This window comes from Sciurus vulgaris (genome assembly GCF_902686455.1).
Source record: "Sciurus vulgaris genome assembly, chromosome: 7".
NCBI lineage: Eukaryota > Metazoa > Chordata > Mammalia > Rodentia > Sciuridae > Sciurus > Sciurus vulgaris.
Window position 1 is genome coordinate 111,436,882 of NC_136467.1, and position 13,151 is coordinate 111,450,032.

Consider the following 13,151-nt stretch of genomic DNA (forward strand, 5'->3'; position numbering starts at 1 on the left):
AAAGAAGTTTTCCTCAATACCTATACGGCTTTCCTATTAGATATTAAAGCATTTTTTTATTTTAGAAAATCCAAACCAAACATGGCTTGTATTACCAGAAGCATGAATTGAAAAGTGTGTAATACAGATGTTTGGTATCTAAAGACACTGAGTTAGGTAGAAAAATTAATAAATTTAGAATGTTGAGTAGTCAGTTGAAGTAAAATATACCAGACTAGTCTCCTAGTAGAAGCTTTAAGTGTTGTCTAAATTCTATAGCAGTGCTAATAGAAATAAAATGCAAGCTATACAGGTAATTTTAGACATTCTAGTAGTCACATGTTTTCGAAAGAAAAAGGGAAGAGGTAAAATTAATTTTGACAAATTTTATTTCATTTTAAAGATCTAAATCATTATCATTTAAACAAATAGGTCTTAAAAATTATGAGGCATTTGACATGTTTTGTACTAAATCTTCAAAATCCAGTATGTATTTTACATCTTAGATTGGATGCCATATTTTTATTGAAAAATCTAAACTGTCTTTAAATTTTCTAAATTTACAGTAGAAAAAGTGGATGCATAGGCACATTCCATTATTTTACACTACCTTTAGTTAGTTATTTCTCACTGAGCTAGTTGATGGTTCAAACTGTACAACAAATACAATTTTTTTCTAGATTGACTGAAAGGATGATGTTAGAGATTTTTTAGGGTTTTGTTTTGACTCTTTTTCTTTTCCTTCTTACCCTGGAAAAATCAAGTTTCCTCAGGACAATTCTTTCTTTAATCCCTGAAATTCTATAGTGGTGTGTGGGGTGGGCAAATGAGTAATGAGAAAAAACTGCAAGCAGCTGGCCGCCTGAAGTTTGTTTCCTCCTGGTTGTTTTCGTGGACAGGTTTTAGGAGACAAGAGCTCATAAAATTTGAAATGGTCATGAACTTCTGGTAGAAGCTGGGGTAGAATAAAATCATGTGAAAACAACACACGCCTGACAACATCTAGACCAAGGCAAGGGGCCAGCCCTGGAGCTCAGCCCTCATGCTCTGCGCTCCTTGGTATAGGTGAGCCTGGCTGGGTCTCCACTTTTCTTATTCTTTTTATTCATATTCTTGTTGGGGGAAGGAAGAGACAGCTCCAGCTCCCTCTTCTTGGCATCCCAGTCTGGGTCCTGTTCATCCAGCTGCAGCCCCTTCTGCTTAGCTGCCCGGCGGTGGTCCTGGCACTCAGGTTCAGCCCTGGAGAAAGACAGACAGGCCTCTGAGCACAGGCAGGGGAGCCCTGCTCAACACACTGCCTGGAAAGAGACCCAGTTTGCCTGGGTCCAAGTGCACTCTTAGGGATGTCTTAGATGCCAAAGAAACTACTTGGAAGTGAAAGAAAACGATGTGATAGAGTGAGATGTTGATGACACAAAGACTCAAAGACAACTTGAAGAAGGAGATGCTAAATCTTATTGTGCTCACATTTCTAGAACAAATTGCCTATTGCTGGAAGGTTATTTTCCTTTGTTTAGTGTTAATTGTATTTTTTGCTAATTATTAAAGCAATGCACATTCGTTGTTTAAAATTTAAATAATGCAAAGCACTGGGATGAATCTCTAGTACTGAGAAAAATGAAAAATCAAAACCAAACATTAATCTCTCAAGTCATTCAAAGTAGAGAGAAACATCCTGCCCCCTTACTCCTCCACTCTACCCCCAGCAAGCTGGAAGTGACATTGCAATCCTCAGACTACTTAGCATCCCTCCTCTGCCTTGTCACTTTCTCTTGTTCTCTCTCTCTCCCAGAGAGGAACTTCTTTCTTGGGAGTAGCAGGTGAGACCAGGGATTGAACCCAGGGGCTCTTAATCACTGAGCTACATCCTCAGTCCTTTTTAATATTTTATTTTATTTAGAGACAGGACCTTCCTAAGCTGCTTAGGGTCTTGCTAAACTGTTGAGATTGGCTTTGAACTCTTGATCTTCCTGCCTCAGCCTCTCAAGCTGCTGCAATTATAGGTGTGGGCCACCATGCCTGGCCAGAGAGGGAATTTCTTCATGTCTAGTCCTATATCTGATTTATCTTTATATACCTTTTAGTGTCTAATTCAATGACATGCACATAGTAGGGCTCACACATATCCATTGAATAAGTGGTTTGCTATTTAGCCTAAACCAGAAATTGAAGTTTTCCTCAAGAATCTCTAGGATGTTCAGAAAATTATCAAATACTGCCTAGGCTTCTTTTAAAATTCTCTAATGTCCTTTTTCTGCATCCTCCTAGCCCGAGAGCTCACCTACTCACAGCGAGAACTGCAAAGAAACCCTCGAGTGGTCTCCTCACTTACAGTCTTAATGCCTCCAATTCTACCTCTGCAGCCCCACTGCCACCTCCTCCCCTGCATGAACAACTTTACTGAAGCATCTCTTTCCACCTATCAGTCCCCTGAGGGAGTCACACTTATTACTTGCCTGTCTGACTATGGCCACCTACCGCCCACCCACACATACTTATCCTCCACATCTCCCTCAGATGGATACTCTGCTTAGCCAAGCATTTATCCTGCCACTACCCCTCTACCTCTTCACATACACGCACAACCTATGCACACATCCAACTTGGTGGCTTCACTGCAAATCAACAGATTTTTCTCCCTCCTCCATTTGCCAGATCTTAGTTATCTCCCCAGATCCAGAATAACTTCCCCTTAACCCAAGATTCTGTCTCTAGACCCCCTGTCAGAAGGGAAGTTCCCAGGAGATAGGATGAGTCGCACGCCATGTGTTTTACGTTCATTGTTTCTGCCTGCCCAATTTTCCTGGCAATAACATTCCCTGCTATTTGTGGGGAGCCACTACTCCTCCATCTCAGTCATGTGAGGGCCATATGTCACATTCATCCGTACACTGGTCACTAAGGAGGGGCTGAGATTACTCAGAGAAAGTCAGTAGAGCAGAGCCAAAGGCAGGACCCAGAGGAATTTCAGCATCTAAAAGGCATACAAGAATAACCATCCAATTTTTCTTTAGAAAAAGCAAATGCAAATTATGAGAAATAATCAGAGAAGTAGAGGGAAAACTAGAAGAGAGTAGCATCAGATAAAGTAAGGGATAAAAGTTTCAGGCATATAAAAAATGGAATTAAATGAAGGTAATATGTGAATCAAGAAGAAGTTATTGGCTTACACAACAAGAATTTCATGATAACTTGGGTCAGAGCTGATTCCGTAAACAGATAGGGCAGGGGGAAGTCTGAACAGTGAGAGGTGAGGAAGTCAAAATAATTATGTAAATTAATTTTTCAGTAGCTTTGAAGTGTACAGAAGAAAAGAAACTGAAGTTGGGAGGTTCTGCCTTTTTGTTTACTTAATAAGACCTATTTGAACATGATCACAGACTAAAAAGAAGTGAATGGAAGAAACATAAAAACCAAAAATGCAGCAGATAGAGTAAAAATGCAACAAAAAATACAGGAACAATGGCCTTCTGGAAGAGATGTAAAGGATCTACATGGAGGCATAACCCTTCTTACAGAAGGAGGTATTAGAGGCAAGAAGGAGCTGATGTAGGTGCATATAAGATCTGCAGGTATACACTATTCTAAAAGAAATGTAAGTTAGGGTTCTTCCTTCCCCTGTAAATCTTAGCAAATAATCAAAATCTTGAGCTTCCATTACAGAATATGTCCATAGACATATATATATTTTCCAACCCCAATACCTAAATACACATAGGTATTTATTCATACAAACATACATATATATACATACATGTATGTATACACACATATACACACATATGTGTATATATGCATTTATGTGGACATATTCATATACAGATATATGTATACATGTGTGTATATGTGTAGGTCGAGGGGTTGGAAAACATGTACCCCAAGGTTTCAAGTAGAAGACATACCCTCTGAGAAACAGAGAGAGCATGATGGGGACTTGGAATTGCCAGTGAGGGAGCAGGACAGGGTTAGCTGCTCAGAGGGTTCCACAGAGACAAGATTTTAAACCTCCAATGATATTCATTGACTTCTTGGTGGGATTTTTTTCTCTAGTCAACCAAGCCTGGGAGTACAGAGCACAGAAATTCATCTGAGTTTGGGAATTCTGGGGTATAGGCGACAGAATGAGTGAAAAAGGGGTTGGGAAATTATGAAGAGTGCGTGGGAAGAAAGTGGAAGTAGTGTCTCATAGTGTCCTGGTGCCCGAGTGAGATTGGCGGAATTTTCAGGCAGATGATAGACTGGGAAAGAAAAATTTGAATGATAAGAGGTCTCGACAACTCAAAGACCTGAGGATCTAGGAACCAATATGGTGAAGGGAGCTATGGGCAAGGAGTGATGGCAAAAACTGGGGGAAAGAGTTCTGTGAACAAAGACTAGGGTTCTCCAAATCACCTTATTTGTGATTTTGTGCATTTTAAATGGGTGACACCACCTTTAAGAGAGGGTCTTTTTTGCTGGGTTTGGTGGTGCAGACTTATAATCCCAGTGATTTGGAAGGCTGAGGCAGGAGGATCACATGTTTAAGGCCATCCTGGGCAACTTAGTGAGATTCTGTCTAAAAACTTAAACCAAAACAAAACAAAAAAGGACTGGGATGTGGTTCAGAACCCCTGTGTTTAATCCTCACTCCCCATAAGAATCTCTTATGTTACTTCTGCACATTACTCATCTCATTATAGGGAAGATTTTCCCAGTTTAACTTCTGACGATTCTATTTGCCAGCTCTTGGGAGACAGCTCACTGACACCCTCCTCTCCTGTCATGTACGGCCCAATAGATTTGATATCTACCTGGTCTTAATTTCCAAGAATGAATGCCCAGTTCCTGTTATTCAACTTTTTCTTGTATGAATTACTTGTTGATCCAACAAAAATAGAAATATCTAAAGTTTATTTCCATCTGTCTCTGTGCTACACCATTATATACATAATTGGTACTAAATTATGTTCAATGTCTTGACTGAGTGAAAAAATGAACGAAATGTTCAACAAATTCTTATCTTGGTGTATGTGTTAGCAAGGGATTCACAGATAAAACATAGACCCTTCAAAAAGTAGAAGGGTCTGAAAAAAATTCAATTCTAATTCCTATGTTTCATTTTAAATATTAGGTAACTGAGGGTCAGGAGGGTGACAACCTGTTCAAGGTCACAGAGTTTGAATACCTTTTAGAAAACTGCACAGTCCCATGAATTTGGGATCATGACCTTTCTTCCAACTGTGTCCCAATTCTCTTATCAGAGACAATTTTTGTACAATCTAAAATAACGATCAATGTGTTTTTCACCCAAGCCAGTCATTTCAATGAAAATAACTCAATTTAAAAATTAATACAAACAACACTCAGTTGACTGGATTTTCTCATTTCATTTTCATTGACCTGAGACCACTGAGTGGGCATTGATCACAAGATCGTGTTTCTGTGCCCTTCTGATAACTGGAAAGAAAAGAAAAATGCAGCTTACTCCTCCAGGAAGGCCACACAGGCTCTGTGCCCATAGATCTCTGCGATCCTCTTAGGTGTGTCTCCAAAGAAATCAGGGGCGTCGATGGCGGCGTGCAGGGCATGCAGGGTTCTGAGTACATTCAGATGGCCCGACTCAGCTGCAAAGTGAGCGGGGGTCCAGCCCACGTCAGTTACCAGGCAGGGCCTGGCTCCATAACCAATCAGGAGATGCATCACTTCCACTTGCCCTTAGAGGGACCAAGAAGAAACAGATGAGTTGAAGAGGGAAATGTCCCTGGCAGTCTGAAACTAGGACCAGCCTGGACAACACAACAAGGGCAGGAAATGTGCCTGTGGGGGTGCCTCCAGCTTCCTAGCATCATCCCCTCATCCCTTCTCCTTCCTCTTACTGGGGAATTGACATGCTGTCCTCACTCCATGAACCCCATTCCTGCAGGGGACCTGGGCCCTCAGAGTACATCCTGTACTCCTTCCAGGACTCCCTCCTCTGTCCGCTGCCCCAGAAAACTTCTCAGGCCCTGCCCGCGGGAGCGCCGGCAAGGCTCTGCTTTTGGCAATCTCAATGCTTACTTCAAAAACAAATATTTGAAAGCCCACTTCCATCATAGCTAACACAGCCTGCGAACAGACTTTCTCACCAGCCAGATGTGGGTTTGTATCCTCACAGTGCCACTTACCAACGAGTGTCAGCTTGGATGAGAAACAAGTGTCCGAGGCTCATTTTCCTCGTCCTTAAATTAGGATATTATCACTTCACTGAATCTCAGAGAAGTACAAGTGAAGCCAGAGAGATGAAGTACCCAGCACAGGGGCCAGCATGTGGCAGGTGCTCTCCGAAGGGGGTTTGGGTGTAGCTACCCTCACTTCGTACTTAGATTTCTCCAAAAATTCCCCAATTAAGTATTCTGCAGCCAGACTTACTTTCTGCCAGTCCCTCCTAACCCCTACCCTGGAATCAAAACAAATATTTAAAAAGCAAAGTTTACTACTGCACTTTCTAACTTTCCATTCTTGATGGTATTTTGCCAATGCTCTTGTAGGACCATTGGCTGAGTTTGTGCTACTATCTTCCTCCAATGGGAATTGCTATTTAAAGTGTTAGGCATGAGGATTTTTTTTTTTTTTTTTTTTTTTTTTTTTTTTTTTTTGGTGGTGCTAGGGATTGAACCAGGGCCTTGTGCTTGACAGGCAAGCACTCTATCAACTGAGCTATATCCCCAGTCCCTGGCATGAGGGCTTCTTGATGAGAGACAAAATCCCCGTCCTTGATCGTGATGCTCCATTACAGTTAGGGGTGGAAAAGGCAGAGGACTAATATCAATTGAGAGCAGATTATATGCTAGATATTGTATACCCACTATCTTACTGAATCCTTATCACAGGTCTCCAGTGTAGCATTACTGTCTCATTATATAGAAGGATAAACTGAAGTCCAGAGGCATTAAATAAAAAACCTAAGGTGCTAATGCTGGTAAGTGGCAATGTCAGGATTGAAATGCTCCCTCTAGCTCCAGAAAAATGTTTTTTCTACTCTTGTACACACACAACCTATAGACTGGAGGAGTCACAGGGGTGGTCTACTTAGGCATTGCCCACCCACCTTTCATTGCAGCCCAGTGAAGGGGGGTCCGGTCATTCCAGTCCATGTCCTTGTAGTTTGGGTCACAAAGACCTTTCTTCAAAATCCTTTTCACTAAATTGTAGTCTCCCACAGCCACAGCTTGGTGGAGCTTTGTCATGTTTGACATTTTGGTCAATTCCATAACAGACACTGTAGGAGAGACTTGTCATTTAGGAAATTCGATACAACCCTTTATTCCTAGCAAGTACTCCATAGATGTCTGTGTCATGGATTTTCTTTCCTGCCTCACGCATTTGCATCTAGGGTTGCCTCATGTATACTCTCTGCCGAGTGTGGACTTGGATCTTAGCTACTGTGGTAAGTGCATGCCAGTCTCCTACCCCAAAACTACTGATGGCTCCCACTACACACAGAATCACGTCTGCACTCAGGGACTGACGCTCTACCATCTGGCCTCAAACCACCTTCCAGCACTATTTCCTACTCCTACTTCAAAATGCTAGTAGTGTTACCTTTAGTTAGTTTTATAATTCTGTGTCTTATCTTTCTCATCTGTAGAGTGGGTATCATCACCCAGGGTTATGAGATAATGAGAATCCATGTGAAAAGTTTATACTGGGCACAGAGCTGCATGAAAATTAAATACTACTGCACACCAGGTGGGGAGGGGGCCACACACACATATACAAAAAAAATAGCTAAAAAATGATATTAATATTATGCCTTAAAACAATAATTCTCACACTACAGTCTATAGACCCTTAGGAATCCCTTGGACTTTTTCAGGAAATCTATGAAATGAAACTATTTCATTATAATATTAAGATATTCTAGGTCTTTTTCCCCTTGTTGACAATTTTCCTGATGGTTTGAAAGAGAAGGTAGAGAAAACTGTTGGGACCTTCATACAAAGTGAGGTCGTGACAGCAAACTGGACTATAGTCAAGCTGTTCACCACACCCTCCCAGAAAAAAAAAAGGCCAGTTTCATAGGAACATTCTTAATGAAACAATAAGAATTACGTTTATTAGATCTTTACCATTAATTGTGTGACTCAAATGCAATTTTAGGATATCGTGTAATGAAGTATGTCAACATTTGGAAAACCCCATGGACCAATATTTTTCATATGACGGGTGTAAGATGTTGCAAAATTAATCATGAGAAAAGAGATCCATTCAAGATGGACCAATAACTTTTAATAAAGAAAAGCAAGGAAACTGCATGGGTATCCCTTCACTTCCACATGGCAAATACTACCTGTCTAGTTTTGGTGTGGTATCAAAGGAGAAAATCCACAATTATCTGGAAGTCTATAAAATACCTCTCTCTTTACAACTTTATACCTGTCTGAAGTCAGATTTCTTTATACAAAACAAACTGAATGTAGAAACTGATCCAAGAATTCAGCCATCTTCTATTAAATCAGTGATTTAAAAAGGTTTAAAAAATCAAACCTTTATCCTACAATATGTACAATCAGAAAAATGAGAAATTACACTCAATGTATGTATGATCTATCAAAATGTATAAATGCATTCTACTGTCATGTACAACTGATTAGAACAAATAAAAAATAATTTAAAAAGATGTTAAAAAAGTAAACTAAGCTCACTGTACATTTTTTTGTTATTCTGGAAAATATAATTCTTTTTCATGAAAATATTACGTTATTATTCTGGAAAATATAATTCTTTTTCATGAAAATATTACGTTATTATGTGTGGATTTAGTGTAGTTTTTGTAAATGAATTAACATTTTAAGATATTCTTAGTTTTAATTTCCAAAAGTATAATAATTGATAGATGTAATCACATACATGAAAGCTCTCTGGGTTTCCCAATTGTTTTTAAGAGTGTAAAGGAGTTCTGAGATAAAAAAATAAAATAAAAATAAGTTTGAGAACTACTGATATAAAAAAAAATAAGGTGCCGAGATAGACAACAGGAGTGCAGAGAGAGCCACAGGAGTTGTGGCCATTGAGGATGTCTCCGATCTCAAAGTTAGAGATGGGGCTGGAGTTCACTCTACAAATTGTGACTAGCAGCAGCAGCACCACCACCACCACCAAGGATTTATAAGAAGTGCAAATTCTTGGTCTCAACCGCAACCCTATTGAAGATGTAGGGTGGGGCCCAGCCATTGTTGTTGTAAACCCTCCAGGTGAGTCTGATGCACACTGAAAAGTGAGAACAGCCCTAGAGCTTGAGAGACAGAGAAGTAGCATAAGACAAATGCAATGCCCTAAGCCTCCCAGGGATAGAAAGAAAAAGTCTTTCACTAAGACTGGGAAGTAAAAGGATATTTTGTCTAAAAGAGACCTAAGCTGCATCCCAGAAAGATGAATAGGAGTCATGTTGGTGAGAGATAGTGGAGGATCTCAAACTCAGGCACAGCACATCAGTGGCCAGGAGTAACCTGCTAAAACGTAAGCAGCTCCAACATTAATGTGTAAACTGAGGGTCGGCAACCCTTTTCTGTAAAGAAAACCAGATAGCAATATTTTTATGCCAAGAGGCAAAATCAAGGCTACTAATGGGAACTTAAAAACAACTTAAATAACAAGAGGGAAAATTCCTACCCTGCCTTTTTCCTATTTGCCTGGGGTGGGTTGTTCCATCCTCTTCATACCCAGTAACCCTCAGCTGGAGACAGTCTCAGGACAAAGAGGATGGGTCTCAGCAGAAGGGCATTGTCAGTGGGATGGTCAATTTCATTCTCTGCCCTATTGCTACCCAGATTCCAGTGAGCCCTCTCTCCTCCTAGAGAGGTTGGTAATTCCAAGTTGGCAGCTGGTTGGAGAAAAGGCAGCTCAGAGTCACCAAATCTCATATTACGATTCCACTGCTGGTCCCAGCAGCTGCCAACAGCAGAGTCCTCCATGCTGGGACAACCTGCATTTTGTAGTATGTGCCTCTAGCCCCCTGATGTGCTGTCCTGTGTTTGAAATCCTTTACCACCATCACCAGTGGGCCCTGAGTGTGAACAGGCACAGCTGAAGGCAGCAGAGGCAAGTGCTGGGAGCATACAGGCATCAAGGATAGAGGGAGAAGCTTGGACTTGCTCTCGGGGTCTCACAGCAGTAGCCCATGGAGGCCTGACAACTTAGATGGTGGCCACAGGCCTACAAAACAGGTGTGAGCCAGACCTGAGTTTGCCAGCCTCTGGTCTATATAAACTATTTAGTAGTTTGATAGCAGATTCTGACACTGTCGATCTGGGATGGGGCCTTCATTCGTAACAAGTCCCCTTGGCAACTCTAGTTCACCCACCACACTTTGAGTAGCAGTGTCTCTGAAGAGTAGGGGACAGATTGGCAGGGAGCAAGATTGGAGACCTGAGAGGGACAGTAAGGAGGCAGCAGTTAGTCTTGAATGAGGGGCTCCACAGAATTGCCAGCAGAGTCTTAAAAACAAAGATGCCGCTACCTCAGGCCAAAGTGAATCAGAATCTCTGAGTGTGCAAAACAAGGGTTGGGCAGGTTGCAGGAAGTAGGTGCTCTATACATGCCTTGCTGGGTAACAGAGAAGATGGCATACACTTCATTTTTGTTTTTTAATTTGCTTTAATATGAAACACCGGAGGATTTGATTAATGATAAAAATGGCAAACAAAAATACTAGTGTTTCTAATCTGCAAGTATCACTGAAAAAAAACCATTTCCGCAGTCAGTGTCTGGGAGCCTTTTCACTTGCCTTCTATACAAGCCTTTAAGCAGTAAACCAACCCTGTTGGTTCCACAGTTGAGTTCACACCAAAGCGATTGCACAACTTCCTATGGATGTGTTGCAATTTGAGTAGAAGTTTTCGTTGTGCAGCAAAATTTATTTCCAGAGAAATTGAAAAATTGTTCCTAGAATATTCTATGGAAATGCAAGGAAAGCAGAATAACCAATAACCAGAATAAAGTTGGAGGACTCGTACTGCTTGACTTCAATAAGCATGTGAGGGCCATGCAATGGGAAAAGAATCACCTTTTGATACACGGTGCTGAGACGAGATATCCACATGCAAAGGAATGAAGTTGCTCCTCTCCCTCACAAATATGTATTACTCTGATTTCCTTTGAGAGTTTTATGTTTAGGTCCAAGACCCATTTTGAGTTTGTATAGGGTACACTTGTCACAAAAACAAGCGTAAATGTCAGGATTTATTTTTAGATTCCCAATTCTACTCTATTGTTCTAGATGTCTACTCCTGTGCTAGTACCACCATAATCTTGATTATTGTAGCTCTATAGTAAATTTTGAAATTAGAAAGTATAAATTTTCCAATGGGGTATACATCCATAAGAATGAAAATATTCATATAAAAATTTGTACACGAATGTTCATAGAGTCATTATTCATGACAGATGAAAAGTGGAAACATCCCAAATACCCATCAACAGATGAATGGATAAATAAAATGTAGAATATCCACATAATAAAATATTATTTTATAGTAAAAGGGAAGGAAGTACTGAGACATGCTTCATGGATGAATCTTGAAACATGCTAAGTGAACGAAGCCAGTCATAGAAGACTGTATACTTCCATTTATTTGAAATGCCCAGAATAGGCAAATCTATAAAGACAAAATGGAGATTAGTAGTTGCCTAGGGCTGGGACCTGGGTGGGTGGAGGGAAGACGGCTGGTAAGCACCAAATTTCTTTTGGAGTGATGAATTGCTTTAAAATTAAATGGTGGTGAGTAATAGTTTCACAACTCTAAAATATTCTAAAACCACTGAATTATATATTTTAAATGGATTCAATTTAAAGGTATGTGAATTATATCTAAATAAAGCTATTTGTTAAAAATAAACAAGTATTAAAGGTTTTCTAAAAGAATAAAAACTCAAACTTTATTTGCAAAGCTATATATATATATATAATTCACTAGTCTACCATTGACTATTGAAATCTGGCAAACTCTCCTTTACTTGAATCCTTATGAATTGGGGTAAGTACACTTGAATTCCTGCCTTTCTAGCAGATGTGTCTCAATTTACAAAGCAATCAGGAATACAGGGGCTAATAACTGAGTGATCTATAAGATCACTTATAAATAAGAGAGGGGTAATATAAAAGTACTTACAGTCTTGCATGAAACCCAAGGACCTCTGTGCTGGCAGGAGCCCAAACTGCTCCGAGTGTTGTTGTGCTTACACCATGGAAACTCAGCCCTCCTTCCTCCTGAAAGCTGGCCAATCCATCTCAGCTTCCCTAGGTGCCTGGTGGAGTGGGATTGCCACTCTGCTTCACATCAAAATTCTTTAGCAGGGCTGGGGAGATAGCTCAGTCAGGACCTGAGTTCGATCCCCAGCACCACAAAAAATAAAATAAAATAAAATAAAACAAAAACTCTTTAGCAATTCCACCTTCTACTTCAATCCCACTGTGCTAGTCCTCACCAGGTTCTTTCAAATAGTATTTGATTTAAGAAAACTTTTTTTAAGTAGCCAATGATTGTCACAGGCTGTGAAGGAGTTCAGTTGTTTAGTAGCCACTTAGTCACAGAAGGTGTTTGACCCTTATGGAATGGTGGAGAAAGCATGGGTCACTTACATTCAGAGCCAGCTGTGAAATCTTAAGCAAACTCCTTAACTTTGCAGAGCTTCTTTTTTTTTTTTTTTTTTCTCATTGATAAAAGTGGAATAATAATCTTATTGATTAACTGGAATACTTTATAAAACACCTGACACAGGGTTGATTCCTAAATGACAACAACAAAAGAATAGTAACATCCCCAGTGCTTTCTCCTTGTCTCCTCTTTCTCCCCCTTTCTGTAAGCAAGCATTTATATTTATGATGATGCTGATCTGAAAAACTTTCTTCCTTACCTCCAAGACCTTTTCTCCCTTCTAGTCTTCCTTCCTTTTTCTTCCCTTTTGCTTCTCTCTTTCCCTTGCTCCATTTGTCTTCCTACCTTTCTTTCCATATAACCCTTATATATGCCTAACACTACACTGGGCCCTCTAGGGAAAAGACATTCAGTGTTCCTGTCTTCTCTGAGCTTCCTTTAGCCTTTGAACACAGACTTTCACTGCAGAATTACACCAACAACTCTAGTTCTGAGACTTCCAGCTTCTTGGACTGAGCAGTTCCTGGTTTCCCAGGCTCTTCAGCCTACAGACAGCCA

The 13,151-nt window shown here is 40.3% G+C and overlaps 1 protein-coding gene across 1 annotated transcript; it reads right to left on the reverse strand.

Moving 5' to 3' along the window:
* Positions 1-641: 641 nt before the first annotated feature.
* On the reverse strand, positions 642-12,234 carry ANKRD66 (ankyrin repeat domain 66). The gene is made up of 4 exons (XM_079146646.1): positions 12,108-12,234; positions 7,046-7,216; positions 5,444-5,672; positions 642-1,218 (listed from the first exon to the last, which is right to left on the reverse strand). The coding sequence occupies exons 1-4, from the start codon at positions 12,115-12,117 to the stop codon at positions 1,020-1,022; spliced, it is 609 nt and encodes a 202-aa protein (XP_079002772.1). The 5' UTR covers positions 12,118-12,234; the 3' UTR covers positions 642-1,019.
* Positions 12,235-13,151: the final 917 nt, after the last annotated feature.

Coding starts and splice junctions, on each gene's coding strand:
- ANKRD66 (XM_079146646.1), bottom strand. Junction 5,673..7,045: donor TCACTGGGCTGCAATGAAAG/GTGGGTGGGCAA, acceptor GGTCCCTCTAAG/GGCAAGTGGAAGTGATGCAT. Junction 1,219..5,443: donor TGTGTGGCCTTCCTGGAGGA/GTAAGCTGCATT, acceptor GTCTTTCTCCAG/GGCTGAACCTGAGTGCCAGG.